Source organism: Pleuronectes platessa, chromosome 1 (assembly GCF_947347685.1).
Source record: "Pleuronectes platessa chromosome 1, fPlePla1.1, whole genome shotgun sequence".
NCBI classification, from domain to species: Eukaryota; Metazoa; Chordata; class Actinopteri; order Pleuronectiformes; family Pleuronectidae; genus Pleuronectes; species Pleuronectes platessa.
In genome coordinates, this window is record NC_070626.1 from 1,316,946 (window position 1) to 1,337,835 (window position 20,890).

The 20,890-nt window shown below is 44.4% G+C and overlaps 1 protein-coding gene across 1 annotated transcript in view; it reads right to left on the minus strand.

Annotated features, from left to right (window-relative positions):
* pdcd7 (programmed cell death 7) overlaps positions 1–19,711 on the minus strand; it is a 33,160-nt gene extending 13,449 nt beyond the window's left edge. Inside the window, exons 1-4 of the mRNA XM_053418376.1 lie at positions 18,624–19,711; positions 14,963–15,101; positions 14,481–14,711; positions 14,316–14,400 (exon numbers count right to left, since the gene is read on the minus strand). Coding sequence (XP_053274351.1) covers positions 14,316–14,400; positions 14,481–14,711; positions 14,963–15,101; positions 18,624–19,595 — 1,427 coding nt within the window. The 5' untranslated portion in view covers positions 19,596–19,711. The remainder of the gene's footprint in view (positions 1–14,315; positions 14,401–14,480; positions 14,712–14,962; positions 15,102–18,623) is intronic.
* Positions 19,712–20,890: the final 1,179 nt, after the last annotated feature.

Consider the following 20,890-nt stretch of genomic DNA (forward strand, 5'->3'; position numbering starts at 1 on the left):
CTTCAACCTGTGTCTGGGTCTTGGCCAGGAGGCCTTCAGCATGTGTCTGTGTCTGTGTCTCATCGCCTGGGATTTTACTATTCTCTCAACACTCTGATACAGTGAATTTCAACCTTTTTTGAGCCGCGGCACATTTTTTACATTTACAAAATCCTGGGGCACACCACCAACCAAAATGACACTCTATCGACTAACACAGTACATATAATACATATAGTTAGTAATATAATTTCTATATGTATTAAAAAGCACTATTTTAAATTATTTCAGCCCTTTCTTACTCTTACCTTTTAATGAGCACAAATTGAATCAGATTTATGAAACAATCTTTGATTTAACTAAACTTTATTTAACGGAGACATATTATACCCATTTTATCACATTTGATATGGTTCCTTGGGGGTCTTATTGAAATGTCTGTAACATATGTTGGTCAAAATACCACAAGGATCATTTAAAACAGGACCTTTTAACCCTGTCTAAAACAGATTGACCTGTTTTGAGTGCCAATAGTTACTCCCGCCGTTTACCCGCGCTTCATTGAATTTCTTCACTTTGACATTCAGAGCACTGGGCAGAAATCACATCGCGTCAACACCCACCATGGGCCTTCGCGATGCTTTGTTTTAATTAAACAGTCGGATTCCCATGGTCCGCACCAGTTCTGGCTGCTAGGCGCCAGCCGAGGCGCACCGCCGGAAGGGGCCCCCCGCGCGAACGGAGGGTTCCCCCAACGGGCGCCGTAGCTGAGGTGATCCGCGAGAAGGGCCCGACACGCGTCCAGAGTCGCTGCCGCTGACCGCCGTACCCGGTCCCCTCCAACGGCCCGCCTTCCGCACCGGCGACGGACACCGCCCCACGGTCCAAGAGAAAGAAAGCACCCCGCACCACTGACGCCGTGAGGCACAGCGGAATAGGACCTCCCCCCCCAAAAAAACGTCGAGGCGTGCCGCACGCCGAGTCTCCAGCGGCGTGGAGAGGAGGGCGACTGCTCCCCCAGCCGCGGCACCTGCCCAGCAGTTTAACCACAAATACCAATGATATCGGTGAAAGTCAAGTTTATTACCGATGTGCAGATGTCGGTAAACGAGGCAAATATCTGCCGCTACCGATGTTCGGCCGATACTTCGGTGCAACACTAGATATTAGATAATTTCCCACGGCACACCTGACGATCTCTCACGGCACACTAGTGTGCCGCGGCACACTGGTTGAAAATCACTGCTCTGATATACTATCACTCTCTCTAACCTCTTATTTCAGATGTCTCACCAGGTAAAATTTCCATCACAAAGTTTAGTTTTGTCAGATTAATTTAAACAAGCTAAACTTCCACCATCATTTTAAGAAGCAGGTAGAAGCAGGTATTATTGCAAAGAACCAAATGAGTGCTCCTCGTATAGGCCCATATACTTTAAAATGTGGACGGCAAGATTTTGGCAAAAGTTTTTTTGCCGTTTGGAGAACGTAGTACCATTAATCGTATGAGAAAATCAGACTGGCTTTGTCCGCTACTCATACTTTAATACACGCCACCTGTCTGATATTCTGTCCTAAACCTCTGTTGCAATTCAGAAGTTGAGGACTCACTGGATGCTCAAAAGGCATTGACCGTGTGGAGTGGAATTCTTTGCAATCTCATCAATTGGATAAAATGATTATGTCTGTGGCCTAAAGGCCGATATATGCTTCTCCGAGTCTGTTACGGACGGACGGACACTTTTTGATTTATAGTTATATAAGTTCAAAAACCCTCAATGAATATCGACAGAAGAGGAGATGTGACCCGGCCCGGAGGAAGCCCGGGGCCCCCGTCTGGAGCTAGGCCCAGACGGAGGGCTCGATGGCGAGCGCCTGGTGGCCGGGTTTGCCATGGAGCCCGGTCGGGCACAGCCCGAACAAACTACGTGGCACCCCCCCTCTCTTCATCTCATGGGCCCACCACCTGTGGGAAGACCCGTTGGGGTCGGGTGCGCAGCCACATTGGTGGCAGCGAAGGTCAGGGGTCTCGACGGACCAGACCCGGGCGGCAGAAGCTGGCTCTGGGGACGTGGAACGTCACCTCGCTGTGGGGAAAGGAACCGGAGCTTGTGAGGGAGGTGGAGCGCTACCAGTTAGATCTGGTGGGGCTTACCTCCACGCACAGTCTCGGCTCTGGTACCGTACTCCTGGATAAGGGTTGGACTCTATTCTTCTCCGGAGTTGCCAAGGGCGTGAGGCGCCGGGCGGGTGTGGGGATACTCATAAATCCCCGGCTGAGCGCCGCGGTGTTGGAGTTTACCCCGGTAGACGAGAGGGTCGCCTCCCTGCGCCTAAGGGTTGTAGGGGGGAGAACTCTGACTGTTGTTTGTGCGTATGCACCAAACAGCAGCTCAGAGTATTCGGCCTTCTTGGAGACCCTGAATGGAGTCCTGCATGGGGCTCCAGTAGGGGACTCCGTAGTTCTGCTGGGTGACTTCAACGCCCACGTGGGCAACGATGGAGATACCTGGAGAGGCGTGGTGGGGAGGAACGGCCTCCCTGATCTGAACCCGAGCGGTCGTTTGTTATTGGACTTCTGTGCTAGTCATGGATTATCCATAACAAACACCATGTTCGAACATAAGGGTGCTCATAAGTGTACCTGGTACCAGAGTACCCTAGGCCGAAGATCAATGATCGATTTTGTGATCGTGTTATCTGATCTGAGGCCGCATGTTTTGGACACTCGGGTAAAGAGAGGGGCGGAACTGTCAACCGACCACCATCTGGTTGTGAGTTGGATCAGGGAATGGGGGAAATTTCCGGATAGACCTGGTAAGCCTAAACGAGTAGTGCGGGTGAACTGGGAACGTCTGGAGGAGGCCCCCGTCCTAGGTATCTTCAACTCACACCTCCGGCGGAGTTTTTCTGGCATTCCTGTGGAGGTTGGGGACATTGAGCCGGAGTGGGCGGTGTTCAAAGCCTCCATTGCTGAAGCTGCGGCGGCTAGCTGTGGCATCAGGGTCTTAGGTTCCTCAAGGGGCGGTAACCCTCGGACACCGTGGTGGACACCGGTGGTCAGGGAAGCCGTCCGATTGAAGAAGGAGGCCTTCCGGGATATGATATCCTGGAGGACTCCTGACTCGTTTGCAGGGTACCGACAGGCCCGAAGGGCTGCAGCTGCTGCCGTGTCGGAGGCTAAGCAGCGGGTGTGGGAGAAGTTCGGAGAGGCCATGGAGAAGGACTTTCGGTCGGCACCAAAGTGTTTCTGGAAGACTATCCGGCACCTCAGGAGGGGGAAACGGGGAACCATCCAAGCTGTGTACAGTAAGGATGGGACTCTGTTGACCTCAACTGAGGAGGTCGTCGGACGTTGGAAGGAACACTTTGAGGAACTCCTGAATCCGACTAACACGCCCTCTATGTTGGAGGCAGAGCTCGAGGTTGATGGTGTTTCGTCGTCAATTTCCCTGGTGGAGGTCACTGAGGTAGTCAAACATCTCCGCAGTGGCAAAGCACCAGGGATTGATGAGATCCAGCTAGAAATAATAAAGGCTCTGGGTGTTGAGGGGCTGTCATGGTTGACACGCCTATTCAACATCGCGTGGGAGTCGGGTACAGTGCCAAAGGAGTGGCAAACCGGGGTGGTGGTTCCCCTGTTCAAAAAGGGGGACCAGAGAGTGTGTACCAATTATCGGGGTATCACACTTCTCAGCCTCCCTGGTAAAGTCTACTCCAAGGTGCTGGAAAGGAGGGTTCGGCCGATCGTCGAACCTCAGATTGAAGAGGAACAATGCGGTTTTCGCCCCGGACGTGGAACTACGGACCAGCTCTTCACTCTCGCAAGGATCCTGGAGGGGGCCTGGGAGTATGCCCATCCGGTCCACTTGTGTTTTGTGGATCTGGAGAAGGCGTATGACCGGGTCCCCCGGGAGAAACTGTGGGAGGTGCTGCAGGAGTATGGGGTAAGGGGGTCTCTCCTCAGGGCCATCCAATCTCTGTACTCCCAAAGCGAGAGCTGTGTTCGGGTCCTCGGCAGCCAGTCAGCTTCGTTCTCAGTGGGTGCTGGTCTCCGCCAGGGCTGCGCCTTGTCACCAATCCTGTTTGTGATATACATGGACAGGATATCGAGGCGTAGTCGTGGTGGGGAGGGGTTGCAGTTCGGTGGTCTGAGGATCTCGTCACTGCTTTTTGCGGATGATGTGGTCCTCATTGGATCATCGGCTTGTGACCTTCAGCACTCACTGGATCGGCTGGTGGCCGAGTGTGAAGCGGCTGGGATGAGGATCAGCACCGCTAAATCTGAGGCCATGACTCTTAGCAGGAAACCGATGGATTGCTTACTCCGGGTAGGAAATGAGTCCTTAGCCCAAGTGAAGGAGTTCAAGTACCTCGGGGTCTTGTTCGCGAGTGAGGGTACTATGGAGCGTGAGATTGGCCGGAGAATCGGAGCAGCGGGGGCGGTATTGCGTTCGCTTTACCGCACCGTTGTAACGAAAAGAGAGCTGAGCCGCAAGGCAAAGCTCTCGATCTACCGGTCGATCTTCGTTCCTATCCTCACCTATGGTCATGAGGGCTGGGTGATGACCGAAAGGACGAGATCGCGGGTACAAGCGGCCGAGATGAGTTTTCTCAGAAGGGTGGCTGGCGTCTCCCTTAGGGATAGGGTGAGAAGCTCAGTCATCCGTGAGGGACTCGGATTAGAGCCGCTGCTCCTTTACTTAGAAAGGAGTCAGCTGAGGTGGTTCGGGCATCTGGTAAGGATGCCCACTGGGCGCCTCCCTTGGGAGGTTTTTCAGGCACGTCCAGTGGGGAGGAGACCTCGGGGAAGACCCAGGACTAGGTGGAGAGATTATATCTCAACACTGGCCTGGGAACGCCTCGGGATCCCCCCGTCAGAGCTGGTCAATGTGGCCCGGGAAAGGGAAGTCTGCTTGAGCTGCTCCCCCCGCGACCCGACCCCGGATAAGCGGATGACGATGAGATGATGAGATGAGAGTTATATAAGCCTTTTTGTTCTGAAAACAACCGCCAGAACAGTAGTTGGCGCAACGGGAGTCGAGCTTAGAGAAGCCTACCTCATGAGGTATATAGAAGAAGTCCACGATGGTTTATTTACGTCCCCCCGGCTCCTCACACACAGTGAATGATGGCAACTAACAGAAAAAGGCTGTTGATGACGCAACAGTTTTTGCTGAAATAAAGTGACACCCAGCGGGTCATAATGCTTATGTTATCGTGTCTTAGCGCAGCAGTACCCCGGTCTTGTTTCCAAACTGCGTTGCTAATTCAACAGCTGCAACAGCTTGAAGCTACACGGAGGCAGCAGTCTTCCCCCCCAGCTTCTAACCTGACGGTGTTTGAGAAACAGTGTCATGACAGCCGTGGGATTAAAGTCAGTGTTTTTTTGCGCTGTTCCCACCGCAGTTAGCATGGTGGCTAGCCCGCTAGCCCCGTTATGAAAGTTTGTTATAACCGTATGTGGCCGTACACACATGCCGTAAGTGCTCTAACCAGCCACCGTCAGCCGGACAACGCCGCTGGCTTAACACACTTGTCACGTTAATCATAGAGTCATAGTTGTGATTTAGGTTTATTGTGATTTAGGGAATGAAACAGGAAGTTTGAGGTCCGGAAATGATGTCGTCCCCGAAATGCTGCCGTTAGCTGACTAATCACAGCCAAGGGCTATCCGTGGGCTCTCCGCCATGCCGACGTGTAGTTAGAAAAATCTGAGCTGCACGAAAAGCTCTCCGAGCAGCCCCGGAGAGGGCGTTCCACGGTAAAGAAGGCGGTCCTATCTGTCCGTGTCCGTCAAAACGGAGAAGCATAAATTGGCCTTAAGGCTTCAATCCTCACAAACTCCCACTAGTCGGGCCTTTCGACCTCCAGTGAGGCACTCATCAGGGCTGCCCCTTAAGCCCATTACTTTTTGGATTTGGCCATTGAGCCGCTAGCAATCGCTTTCTGCAGTAACCCAGACAATTCAGGGATTTGGAAGAGTGGGGTTGAACATAAATTGTCCCTCTATGCAGACGATCTTTTGCTCTTCGTATCTAGCCCAGTTACCTCGTTGCTGTCAATACTCGCCCAATTCGGCTAGTTTTCAGGATATAAACTAAATCTGAACAAATGTTTTCCATGTGAATGATGAGTCTATCGCGTTGAAGTACACACCCTTCCCTTTAAGATAGTCTAGAATGCCTTTACTTACATTGGCATCATAGTACTTTATTGATCCCATGGGGAAATTGTGTTTGTTCCAATAGCTCCATGCAAGATTAGAAACATAAGCTTATAATATTTACAAAATATATAAAATAAAATCAAAATAAAATGTGAAATATGTACAATATGCACGATCATGTTTTAGTCACACTTTCACAGCGATCTGGGACTTTCTATTTTAGCATTGCTTGGATTCTCAGTCCCCCTTCCTCCAGACAACTTATACCCAGTTGCGAGACAAATAGTGAGAGCGTGGGCTCAGTTCAGGAAACACTTTGGCTGTCATGTTCTCTTTCTCTCAGGTCCTATTCTATCCTAATACCTTTTCCAACCATCAGAAATTGACTCAGCGTTTCGGGAGGGGCAGGGGAAGGTTATCACATGTCTTAAGGATATTATTATGAATAAAAGATTTGCAACATTCAAGCAACCTTCTAAAAAATAAGGCATTCCGAACACTAACTTCTTCAGATATCTGCCGACAAGACATTTTCCCAACTCTAGGATGCCAAGTTTTTCATGAATCAATGCCGCTGAGGTGTTGCTTAGGTTACACCCATTGCGTAAAAGGTCTTATTTCAGTTATATACGACAAGCTGACAAATATTAGAAGAGCTCCTCTAAGAAGAAAGTGTAACCGTCTGGGAGCAGGACCTTTATTCTTCAATATCAAAAGTTGTATGGGAAACAATCCTCAAACTGGTTAATACATCATCCCTCTGTGCCCGTCACTGTCTACTACAGTTTAAGGTGGTGCACAGTCCAAAGCCAAATTGTCTCGTTTCTACCCTAATGTGAAAGATGTAAAGCAGGTGAGGCCTCCCTTATACACATGTTCTGGACAAGTCTAGGAAAATATTGCAGGGATATTTTTCAAACTCTGTCTCTAATCTTTAAGCTCAATGTCGTCCTTAACCGTCTGGTCGCACTTTTCGGCCCAACCGGAGATGTCGACACATGTCTGAACCCAACTGAGGCTCGTACATTGTCCTTTAACTCCCTGCTGGCCAGGCGGGAGATACTTCTTAGATAGAGGGATGCTGTTCCATCCACCGACGCTCAGTGGTTGAGGGACATCATGGTATGTCTTAAACTTGAAACGATCTAGTCAGTTCATAGCTCCAATACTAAGTTCCAAAGGGTGTGGTAGAGCTGCCCAATTAATCTAATTTTAATCGCGATCACGATTTTGGCTGCCACAATTAAATGAGCATGATTGTCTGCGATATTGATGTTTAAAATGCATGTTCTGCTACATATCAAATCAAGTGCTTCCTCAACTAACAGTCAGCCAACCACCAGGAGGAGAAGGATATGGGAGGTGCCATGCACGCACCCTGCAGCGGCAGCCTCAAAAAAAGTTTTGTCTGCAGGCGACTCCGGTATTAGTAGAAGAGTAGAGAGACAGACAACAGAACAGAGAGCAGACGGTCACGGGTGTCGTTTGAAGGGTAAATCAAATGTCAGGAGCAGAAGGCGAAGAGCTAGTCCCTCGAAAAGGATCATCATCCGTTGTCTGGATGTTTTTTGGATTTAGGGAAAGTGATGTTAACCAAGAACAAATCATATGCACAGAGTGTGTTAAAGTTGTGTCTGCGCCGCATAGCAATACAACTAACTCAGACCTGGGCATTGTACGGCCCCCGGGCCGCATCCGGCCCTTTGGCTGTCTGTGACCGGCCCGCGTGAGGTCAACGGAATATTAGGAATCACACGTAAATAAGTGAACATCATGCAAAGCATACAACAACATTTCTTTTATTTTGAAGGTGCCTTTTTTTAACATTTACCTGACGTACATCCTGAATGCCGCGAGCGGATGATGTGTTGGCGAACGGAGTTAAGAAGAGATGTGAGTTAGCTGTTAAAGTCCGCAAAAATGTCGGCCCACGTTAAGAGAAGAAAGATAGAGTTTTTAACTAGACATGGACTGCTAAGTATTTATTTACTGAAGTCAAAGGGAAAGCCGTGTGCTTAGTTTGTGGAGAAAAGATCGCTGTTTCTAAGGATTACAATTTGAACCGCCACTACGAGACAAAGCACGGAGAGACTTTTACGGACGAAACGTAACGAGAAGGATCGAGGACATCGCGGGAAATCTCAGGCTTCAGCTGCTAAAGAAAGTAGTCGATTTGACTTTTTCTCCTTGGCTCTGGATGAGAGCTGTGATGTCCGCGACGCAGCCCAGTTACTCATCTTTGTACGTTGGATGACGAAAGACTTTGAGATTACTGAGGAGCTGGCCGCAATGCGGTCAATAAAAGGGACGACATTTGAAGCGGATGCAAGATAAAGTGAGGGAAATTAACCCACAGTCATGAAAAACCTGGACAAGTCATGGAATTGTTAAATGTTTATTTCCAGTCCTGGAAAAGTGCTTGAAAAAAATTAAATCCCAAAGGTTTTGGAGAAGTCATGGAGATTTGTTATATTCATATTTTCATGTCGTTCATTTACGCTGAGTTTTGGAAAAGTCATGGAAATCCATGGGTTAAAAATGTGTATGAACCCTGTGTATTATACATCAGGAGGTGTTGTGTAAGTCAGTGCTAAAAATGAATCATGTTACTGATGTTGTAACTAAATTAGTTAACTTTATCAGGGCAAGAGCATTGAATCACAGACAGTTTGTTGCACTTTTGGAGGAGCATGAGACTGAACATGGGGACATAGGCTACCACACAGCTGTCAGATGGCTCAGTCTGGACAAAGTGCTTAAAACAGTATGGGACCTGAGAGCAGAGATTCAAGAATTTTGTGAAAAGAAAGGCAAGGACATCCAAGAGCTCTCAGATGCAGACTGGATGGAAGATCTTGCATTTGCTGTTGATGTCACTGCACTAATGAATGAGCCAAATAGCAAGCTGCAAGGCAAGGGCCTATTTGCACATGAAATGTACAGCCTGGTGAGACTTTCATGAGAAAGTTGCAGTTTCTTTCAAGCCAGTTGGAGGGTAACATTCTCAACCACATGCCATCACTGAAAGAAGCCACACCATCAGTGGATCACCTCCGCAGGTACACTGCTGGCAGAGCGCTTTAAGTCAGTATCACTGCTGGAGTTTTATTCTTCTCTCAAAGAGGTGAACTTTTCATACGTGAGGAGGCATGCTCAGAAGATGTTGGTTCGCTTTGGATCTACTGACATATGTGAACAAACATTTTCTGTGATGAAGTTTAACAAATCCAGATACAGATCCTCTCTCACTGATGATCACCTGTCAGCTGTCCTTCGCATTTCCACCTCAGATATTCAACCTGACTTCAGTACACTTGTTCATGCCCAAAACAGACTAGATTTCTCTCACTTAACAGGAAAAAAAAACAACAACCAGCAAATGAGGTGATTAGACTATATGTAAATAGTAATAGCACTTTGTATACAGTTAATTTAAGGCTGATCTTTGGATTACTGCAAAAAAAAAAATTTTGTTCACAACTGTTCTTGTAAATGTTGATTAAAGTGTGCTATATTGTTGGCGTTATTACTTTGCCTGCCTCACTTTTTCATTACCTAACCATAACATTTACTCTTACCGGTAGAAGCTTATCAAATTAGTATGAGTAGAATTGAGTTCAGCTTATTGGTCTGGCCCTCCACAACTGTCCATGTTTCTTATGTGGCCCCTCGGGAAAATTAATTGCCCACCCCTGAACTAACTTGTTCAACCACCTGAAAAATCAACACAAACCACAGTAATAGACTTTGTATGAACAAATTATTCTCTAATTCAATGTATTTTCTATCTGATTTATTTGTTCTTCTCTTTCTAATGTATATATCTGTTTATAATGAACCAGACCTCCAGCCCCTTAAAGTATCATTCCAGGGATTTGATATTCCCTCAGGCATGGAACTTGAGTTTGAAGTTGGGAGGGGATGTGTGGTATATTTGTGTAATGTGTTAAATGTGAAAACTTCATAAAAATATTTGGGAGGAAAGAACAACATGTTGGTATGGAGATGCTCCTTTTCATTATTTTATCAGTGTGTGCATCGACCACTTACTATATCAGATCTGTATTAGCAGTGAAAACAAAGCAGAACGACTTTAATGCTGTATACTTAAGCATTTTATTTATCACAAGTCATATTGTCTTCGCATATCGCCTGTTTTCCTTATATCATGCACCCCTCGTTCGTACCAAACTTGAAGGCATTCTTGACATATTGTGTTCACAACAATGGGATGGACAGACTGTTTGGGGGAGAGAGAGTGATGGGAGGGAATGGTAAGGGTAAGCAATGCAAAAAGGCCTTTTTTGAATTTCCAAGGAAACGGATATCAGCTCTCGCAAATATCCGTGAATCTAATATGGTGAAATAAATGTTTTCTAATTCTCAAAATGATCTAATGAAGCTAACCACTGCTGTAGTTTATCTGAGGATGTAGAAAATGTGTTTAACTCAGTCCGGAGACACACAGCCTTGCCCCACTGACTGAAAATGTATCAATATTGACCAAATTGAGTCTTCAAATCACAACAAATCCAATAATGCATTTCCTCAGTTGCTGTGTGGTACCTTAAAGCGATAGTTCACCCAACTGGTGTGAGTTTCTTCAAACATAAAAAGTGTCCTTAAGCCCAGACATTCAGATTTGACTCAAAACTACCATGTTTACGGCTAAATGACCCTCTAGTGGAAGTAGCGATGCTACCGCATACCCTTGGGCGAGCGCTTGTATGCAGTGTGTGTGGTGTCTGTATGTGAGGATTTTATGTTTATTTTATGTTATTTTTCACTCACCAGTTACTTCAATTGTATTGGATTTGGCTACAGCGCCATTTACCCACAACGGCGGGTTCACACCGGACGCTGAAGCGATGCGCCGCGCTAATAATATCACATAATTTTTTCAAGCATATTTATTGGTCCCACACACATGCTCACACACACACGTCATGCAAGGGGGTATTTTTTCTCTGCTATGACCCATCTGGTGAACACAGGAGGACACACAGAGCAGTGGGCAGCCATGCACAGCGCCCCGGGGAGCAGGTGTTGGGGGAGTAAGGTGCCTTGCTCAGGGGCACTTAGACAGTGGGGTGGGGTAGGCACTTTGACAGTGGGGAACAGATCCAGGTGTTGTCTATCCAGGTATGTTGTTTTGTTGTCACTCCTTGGAGTCGAACCAGAGACCACCGTCGGATTTTCTGCCCATAGTCCAACTTTCTGCCACTAGTCCACCAACTGTACTTCTCTACTTCAATTATTAATTAAATGTCAGCCATTTTCAAGAACTTCTCCGCTGTTTGCTCCATTCAATGTCGGGTGTCGAAGGTAAATTACGTATTCTCCACTCAAGCCTATGTGGAGCGTACGTAGGCATCCCCCCTCTCTCTTGTTATCAATATGGCTGCTTGTGTGGCTGTACAGTGGATATAAAATATATAAACAAATGAGAGATAAATCCTGTCCAAACTTTTTCCACCTTTAGAGTGACTTATAACGTGAACAATTCAATTGAAAAACAAACTGAAATCTTTTAGAAGGAAAAAATAAAAATAAAAAAATAAAATAATGCATGCACACTTATGCATGCAGGTTAGTGTAAGTTTTTTATTTTTCCGCCTAAAAGATTTTCTTTTTTCAACTGAATTGTTCATGTTAAAGGTCGCATTAAAGGTGGAAAAAGTTCGGACAGGATTTATCTTTGTCTCATTTGGTTACATCACAGAAACCTTGCATTTTAACAGGGGTGTGTAGACTTTTTATATCCACTGTATGTGGCTGGGCAGAGGGGGACATGTAATAATGTTATATTTGTCAATAAAACCTGAGCAAAGTAATCAATTAACTAAACTTCGAACATGTCTCAAGGACATAAAAACCTGGATGACCCGCAATTTTCTCTTATTAAACTCAGACAAAACAGAGGTTATAATACTTGGCCCCAAACACCTTAGAGATACATTATCTAATGATATAGCTGCGCTAGACGACATTGCCCTTGCTTCCAATGAAACAGTCAGGAACTTGGGAGTGATCTTCGATCCTGATTTATCCTTTAATAGTCACTTAAAACAAATTTCTAGGACCGCTTTTTTCCACTTGCGTAATATTTCAAAAATTAGACATGTCCTTTCACAAAAAGATGCAGAAAAACTAGTCCATGCCTTTGTTACATCGAGACTGGACTATTGTAATTCATTATTATCAGGCTCCAGCAGTAAGTCGTTAAAGACTCTACAGCTTGTCCAAAATGCCGCAGCACGTGTCCTGACGAGAACAAAGAGAAGAGAGCACATTTCTCCAGTATTAGCATCGCTACACTGGCTTCCAGTTAAATCTAGAATAGAATTTAAAATTCTTCTCCTCACCTTCAAGGCCCTTAATAATATAGCGCCTTTTTACCTTAAAGAGCTGTTAGTACCTTATAAACCCACTAGAGCACTCCGCTCCCAGAATTCAAGCCTACTTGTCGTCCCTAAAGTCTCTAAAAGTAGAGTAGGAGCCAGAGCTTTCAGCCATCAAGCCCCTCGGCTGTGGAATCATCTACCACTTTCAGTTCGGGAGGCAGACACCATCTGTTCGTTTAAGAGTAGGCTCAAAACCTTCCTTTTTGATAAAGCTTATAGTTAGAGCTAATTAGTGCGGAAGAACGTAACTTTTTCTATTTTATGACACATGACACACGGAGCTTCTCTTTCCAGCTTCTCCTTCCTCTTCTCCATCCCTATCCCCCTTCCCCGGAATCCCTTTGCTTTATCACCCGCAGATCTAGGGCCTCTGTGGCCGCACCATGGATTGCGGTTTGTGGATCGCGCACCGGGGGTCGCAGTGTTGGATCCAGTGTGGCGGATTCTGAGTTATGTGGGCTGATCGTGGTGCTGGTGGCGGACCCTGTGTCGCGTTGGCATTGGGCATGGGCGGTGGACCAGGACCGCGGTGGTGGCTCGTGATGGGTCCTGGTGGGCGGCGGTGGACAGTGACTGAGGACTGGAGTGGTGTCTTGTCTGGATGGTGGATCGTGGTCTGGATGGTTGCTGATCATGGACTGTGATTGAAGCGGGACTGCTTGGCATGTCATGTTGGGGTTCCTTCGGGATGTCTACCCTCATGAAATGCTGCTAGAGACTTTAATCTTTAATCTTGAAGACTTTAATCTTGATGATGTTTTCCTGCACGTGGCATCTATTGCACTTCTGTCCGTCCTGGGAGAGGGATCCCTCACATGTGGCTCTCTCTGAGGTTTCTACGTATTTTTACCCTGTTAAAAGGGTTTTTAGTAGTTTTTCCTTACTCTTGCTGAGGGTTAAGGACAGAGGATGTCACACCCTGTTAAAGCCCTATGAGATGAATTGTAATTTGTGAATACGGGCTATACAAATAAAATTTGATTGATTGATTGGTAAAATTGGTCAAATTAAAACTCCAGGACAACAGAAGGGGAATACAAAGTATGGGATGCATATTTGATCATTTATATCATATAAAATATGTCATCAATATCGTTTAAAATCATTTTCAGTGTGTTTCCTGGCGCGATACGCTCGCTGCGAGCGTAAAAAATTGACTCGAAGCCAAAACGATCACTGCACTGCGCGAGGCAAACTTGGCACAGTGCGGCGCTTCAGCGTCCGGTGTGAACAGCACAAAGGTTTAACAGGGGGGTGGATGGGAGGCAGCTGGCTTTCCTGTCTTGGCTCCCCGCTTCCGCGTCGCTTCCGCCCCGGGTGAGAACCCGGCGTAATACTCCAAGTGTTTTGTGGATTCCAACACTTCACCCACCCCTCCATCACCATAGTGGTGAGTGGATAATGAGTGACTTATAATTTTCGGTGAACAATCCTTTTATGGTGTTTCTTTAGGTTTTGTTTCCTAATGATTTTGTTGCTTCAGGGTTTTTCTTCTGACAAAACTACACAATCAAGTTCCTGTCCTTATAATTAAATTAGGACCAAAGTTGTTGCATTTTTCCATTCTGTCTTTGTTTTCTGAGCTCTTACAGCCCGTGTTAGCTAGGTTATGTCTAACATTGTTGTCAGTGTGTTCATGTTGTGTTGCTGCTCTTAATCATAGAAAAATGGTCATTGACAGAAATGTATGTTCTTTACTTGTAAGTCAGTCTCGGAATATAAGTGACTAATAATATATATATAAGTGACTTAATGTGCCTCACCTGACTTGTATTAAAGCGTGCAGTGAGCGTTGAGCCTGGTTATAGTATTTTCTGAATGGCTGCAGGACTGCATCAACATCATCATCTAGGAATCAAACAATAAAAAAATGATTAACAATAATCACACACATGTGACTCAATCATGGCGTTGGTAAAATATATTACCTCCAAATAGAATGGCATGGACTCTCTGTTTGTTCTTTAACTGTGTCTCGCTCTCCTCCTTCACTCGTCCCTCCTGCTTTCTCCTCCTCTCCTCCTCCTGCTCTCCTTCCAGCATCACCATCAGAGCTTTTTCCTCTGCCGAGTAAACCACTGTCCGTCTTTTCATCACACTCCTCAGCCCCTCCAGTCGACTGCTGAATGCCTTATCACATTCTTGCTCTGAGATGATACCTTAAACACACATACAAACTTTTCAGGATGCTCCACAGGGATGTCTCTGTTTTTCTGTGGAATTAGACGACTGCCTTTTGAGAAACTTTATCTTTGAGATTTCCTGAGTAAATATATTTTTAATGCAGTCTGAGAAGACACAAAACAATTTTCTCACTCTGAAAAGTAACACCTCGACTCTCTGTCTCTCCATCACAACAGACTGATGAAGGGACTGGAGGGGATGAAGACAGGATAGACGTTCCCCTTACCTTTCCTGGATGCTGCCTCTTTCCTTAGCCTGCGCAGTTTCTCCAGAGATCTCAGAATGTCCTGCATCCTCTTGACATCTGCCTGTTTTTTCCTCACCTCACAGAGGACCAGGTCTGCATTCAGCTTCAGTTCCTGCTCCTGATACACAAACACAATAACCTTTATTTTCCTCATCATCTTTGTGACAGAACTAGAATTAATGCACAGCGGTTGTTTGCCCCCGCAAACCAATGCAGTTTCTGTGTACATATTCAAGCTTTATTTTTATTAGATTCATATAAGGTCACTGTGACATTTACCTTTGACCACTGAAATGCAATCACTTTATCTGTAAGACCGAATGAGAACTTCAGTTCTGTACTTCAGATACTTAACTGATTGGAGATCAGTAACATATATATTCTTTATTTAACTTTTTTAAACAAGGTAAAAAATGTGCATTGTAAGGTGGCAATGACCATGATCATTGGTCTTTTATCACCAAATTCGAATCAGGTCATCCTTGATTCCAAGTGGACGTTTGTGCCACATGTGAATAATTTATCTTTGGGTTATCTTGATATACTGCATTCAAAAAAATTAAATGAAATTAACATTGAATAAATGTTTGTGCCGAATCCAAAATGACACTATAATGGCGTTCACAAGGCAAAAAATGTACTTTGTGAGGCAACTTAACCTTGAACTTTGACCACCAAAATCTAATCACTTCATCCTTGAGTCCAAGTGAATATTTGAACCAAATTTGAAGAAATTCACTCGAGGCATTCTTGAGATATTGGACCGACGTATGTGCGGATGGACAGACAATCCGAAGAAGTAATGCCTCCGGCCACTGTCTGTAGCCGGCACGGAGGCATTAAAATGCTAATGTGAGTATATATATATATTAGTGCTGTCAGTTAAACGCTTTATTAACGGCCAGGAGCGGGCGAGTCTGAGTCTGTGTGTGTGTGTGTGTGTGCCCCCTGCCCCCGCTCAGAGAGACACAGTGAGATTTCTCTGGTCTCAGCTGCTCAGAGATCAGCGCCTCAGCTTCTTGATTCGAGCAGAAGCTGCAGTTGGTTTTTAACGAGCTTCATTATCTGTGACCGCCTCCAGTCTGACCTGCTCTCGCTTTTTGTTTTAATATTTCGCCAACTAAAATATATATTTTTAAGCTATTAGGCTACAGCTATATGTTTTCATTTATTTAAAAATAGGGTACTTCTTATTTCATACATTTTCGACAAATATGGGGAGGACTCAAATAGCCCTACAAAGTTCTGTGTTTAATATATTTCAAAGTAGGCCGACACTTGCCTGTGTATTTTGTTTGTTTGTTATTTTGTTGCTTGTCTGTTTGAGTAGCTGGTTGAAAGCTGGCTGAAAATAAGAGGCCTGACTGCTATGTTCACAGCAAACTAGAAAAAAAGAAAATATTAAGCCATGGTTTAACTGCACTATAGGCTGAGTCCTTGTTTACCTGAAATGTGCACTTTATAATTTTATTTTGTACCGCCCTGTTTGGAAATGTTGTTTTTCAATAAAATAAAAACATTTGCATAAAGCAAGCTAATCCACTTTTCCATGTTGATAAGAGCATTAAAACGATAAAAACAATTATGGAAGAAAACAAAATGAAGGGACATTAAGAATAGATACAAATTTGCAATTAATCAAGATTAATTTTGAGTTAACTATGACATAAATGTGATTAATCGCGATTAAATATTTTAATCGTCTGACAGCACTTATACATATATATATATATATATAATAATTAAAGTCACAAATTCCACAATAAATTTTAAATATTTATTGTTTGGTTGCGTGGGATTGATTTTATTTATGTTTTATTTATTAAGGATGTTTTTATAATTATAATTCAAATCTCGATGTCAGACTGAATATTCTTAAGAATTAAGTTCATTGCTCTTTTAAAAGGGTGTATTTGCATGATTAGCATTATATCAGTGGTGTAAAACGGTTTCAAACTGATTTTATTGCAATAATTCAATAAGAAGCTGCAATCACAGATAAAACAGTTTTTTCTTTATCATGATACATATCGTTATCGTAAAAATCCTTGAAATATAGTGATATAATTTTTAGGCTAAATTGTCCACCCTTAATTCACCGTACAGTGCAACACAAATAACTTAACACATTGCCAGAACAAAGAGTTAGAACCAAAATAGCATCATCAGGTAAGTTAGCTGTCCTTATTGATTAGGGCTCTTCTTGAAGTCACAAAGCTGTCATGACAGTTTCAATTAATGCATTCATTCAAGGAGAACTGTCGAGCTGGAAAATCAGAGCAGATGGCATTGTCAAGGGTTTACTCACTTGTTTTAGTAATGCTTTGCAGAAGAATGTCTGCAGGAAAACTGGGTGACATTTGTATCTGATTGAGCCAGCGTCATGTTAGGCAAAAAGTCCAGAGTAGCTGTCAGGTTGACTGAGAGGTTCACAAACTGTATAAGCTATAGACTTGAATTAGCTGTGTCAGATACAGTTGATAAGATACACTCTGTCAATCACTTATAAGCTTTTATGCAGCTGACGATATGACTTCCGATAAATAAACAGTCACAGCCTGTCAGCAGTGCCAGGGACTCGTGCACAGCTGCACTAAGTCCACTTACAGTGTTAATTTGGGTCTTTTGACACGTTTGGACCGTGAAAAGAGAGAGAGAGAGAGAGAGAGAGAGAGATGTGCTCACCAAGTAGCAGAGTCAGTGTATGTTGCTTCTCTCAGGTTCTGGGATCATAAATAAGTTTCATAATTCTTTTAATCCAAATTGTGATTTGTGAATATGGGCTATACAAATCAAATTTGATTGATTGATGAATCTGTACAGGTGTAACAGGCCAAATTAACCCCCGCCCAGACCTAATCTTTTTTTTTTTGTCCCTACAGTAGTGTCAACTCCTTGTCTTAATAAACTACAGGCGGAACATGCCCTCTTTTCTAATAAAAGTACTATGGTTTGTATGAGACATTCAAGTTTGGGTCGGTAGACATGCCAGATACCCAAACTAACGTGTAGAAGCACTACAAAAGTGGAATTTTCATAATATGTCCCCTTTAAGATCATACCAACTTCTCCAGGGACCACAACACCACTGGACTGGGTTATGAGAGGGGGATTCAATATTTAAACATCTTTCATACGATCAGAGCGTACGGTGAGCCAGTCGCTCTGAAGGCATGTTGCAGGGGCTCACGGGACTGTTCTGTGTTTTGGTGGTGTGCAGCTGTTTTGGCAGATATTTGGTTGATTTTCATAATTGGTTCATGTGGGTTTTGTCTATTTGTGTTTGTTGGTTGGTTAGTGTTGTGTTCTATGGACTATGGGATGTTGTGTCTGTGATGGGTTCCAGTCATGTGAGAAGTCTTCAAATTTATGTTGAATGAACCATTCAGCTTGCTGTCGTGCAGCGTATGGAATGTAAGTGAAGTATTGTGAAAAAGTTCTCTGTGCAAGCCTCTTCATTCTCACACAAGCTCGCCACAATATTATCATACTTTGTACAATTAAAGATACATTTACAATGATATTAAGAGGTGATATCCGCCTTTGACTTCACAAGATAATTCAACAATCTTTGCTCACAAGCTTGCTGTGGAGTTGAAGTTACTACATATTTGAATGTTATGTTGACACGTTATCTTACCTTCATCTTTTCCTGTACTTGATTTATCTGCTTCATCCTCCATATGTCTATAGCAGCCTCTTTATCAGAAATGTCTTCCCACCGGTCTCTCTCCTCCTGCTGCATCAGGTTACTAGCCCTCAGGCTCCGGGCTCTCCTCTGAGCAACACGACTCAGTTTAGCTTTAAATTTCTTTAAACAGTCTCTGTCACTGAACAGTTTCACTATTTCCTGGAACTCACGTTTCATTTTTAAAACAGTAAATTGTGACTCTGTCCATACACAGTCATTCTCCACGTTATCTTTCAAAAAATGATGCATTTCTTCAATCGCTGAAGCTAGCTGAACTGCTCCGTACAAAGACTCTCTCAGGACATGGTCACAGCGGGGGGGGCGATGCTGCTGCTGGATCTGTGTGGTATTCGAAAGTTTAGCCCTGCTCTGACAGAACCGCCAGAACCACTGTGTATCCTGCTTCCTCTGAAGGGTGGTTTTTGTTTTCATTCTCAGGTCCACGACCCGTACCCGTTCACGGTAAGCTTCATATTCCTGCTGCCGATTCTCATCGGAAACTAACACTGACCGGAAACCATCGGAGTTGGCAGGAGGTCCAACTCCAAGCTGCGGGAGGCTGCTAAACACGTTTAACGTGGCGGAAGGTACTATGTTCACCAAGTGTCTAGGTGGAGGGCAGCCGAAGGAAGGCGGAGGGACGGAGGGGTCAAATGCATATGGAAGGTCCAAGCGATACACTCCCAAACCCTCTACTCTGGTAGACGGCGCAAAGAAATTGCGAGCGACAAATCCTGGTGAAGGAGTCCATGGAGGAGCGGCGTGATCCGGCTGTAGTCCCAGCGAAGGAAAACACTGAGTCGGTTCAGGAGCCGCAGACGGGTGCCTGTTGTCGACGTATGAGTTCTCCAGATAGCCGCCAGAATAGACAGGATGCTCCTGATTTTCTGACGGAACCCGGTGCAGACATCGGTTGTCCATGTCTGAGAGTTTCTAAGCAACACTCGCGTTGCACTATATACAATCTACGCTCACCATTGACCTATCTACGTCTTTAGCAAGGCAGCTATGCCGAACAATTTTCTTCTTCAGTTCAACTTCTACCCTTGACTGGATTACATCGCCGACCACCTATAGTGACCAAAGTTGGTACTGCAGCCAATGGCTTGTCACGTCTAGTCTCATCATTTCAAAAACTCACGTAGAAGTAGAAAAGAAAATGCAGCTAACCTCTACTCACATCAAATAGATAAAATTTATTCTGAATCAATATATTGTAGGTCTACAGTATGCAACACAAGCATGTCGACAGACTGAATGCAAATAACCACATATGAGTTTCTCTTCAATCTTTCCCAAAACAATTTACAAAATCTTACGAAATGTCTGAAGTTGAATAGTGTAAATGGTTTCTCTATATATAGTGTTATTATGTCTTGATGACGACTCAAATCACTTTAAAGTATAGTTTTGCATCCACCCATTCCCACACACATTCAACTATGTGCAGCACTTCTCTATAATACATTAACAGTGGCGGACTGCACATTGGGAGGACTGGAACATTTCCTGGTGGCCTGATGGTTGTTCTGGCCTGCCTTGAACAGTCAACTTGACCCGTTATGATACAAAAAGCATGAACAGATTTCACCAGCAGGTTATGTCTGAGAATGGCTAAACCTTTTCGCTACTTAAAGGGATAGTTAAAAACATTTTTTATCACTTATTATCTACTCACCGATTGATGATGGAGGGCACGGTGAAGTGTTTGAGTCCACAAAACGATATTCAATACATTTAAAATAAATAATGAATTTTTCAATCTTGAAAAAAAACAGAAATAAACTTGAAATGCCTCTATACTCCCTCTGTGGAGTCATCCAAGTGTCCGTAAGCCCAACCATGAAATTCAAATTCATTTATACCATTTTTTTTGGCCAAATTTCTGCTTTATAACCAGCACCACAAATAAAAGCCCTTTCAGACCATTTCTCACTACAGTTTAAAAACCCTGTTTTTAAGGTCTTTTAGTCTTAAAGTCTTTTACAGTCCAGGATAACGTGAAATATTGTTACTGGTTCGTGGCGTGACTCAATGTGGGCGGACATTTGCCTTGACCGGTTGGGTTTGAGAGTTAAACTGCATGAAAAGAAGAGTTTTTGTCGGTTACTGCACCTGTCAATTTCTGACGTAGGGTTCCGGTTTCTGTCGGCTTTATACAGGCCTGAGAAGCTTGACAGTTGACCTCCACTGCTCCTAGGTCTATGAGGGGAATT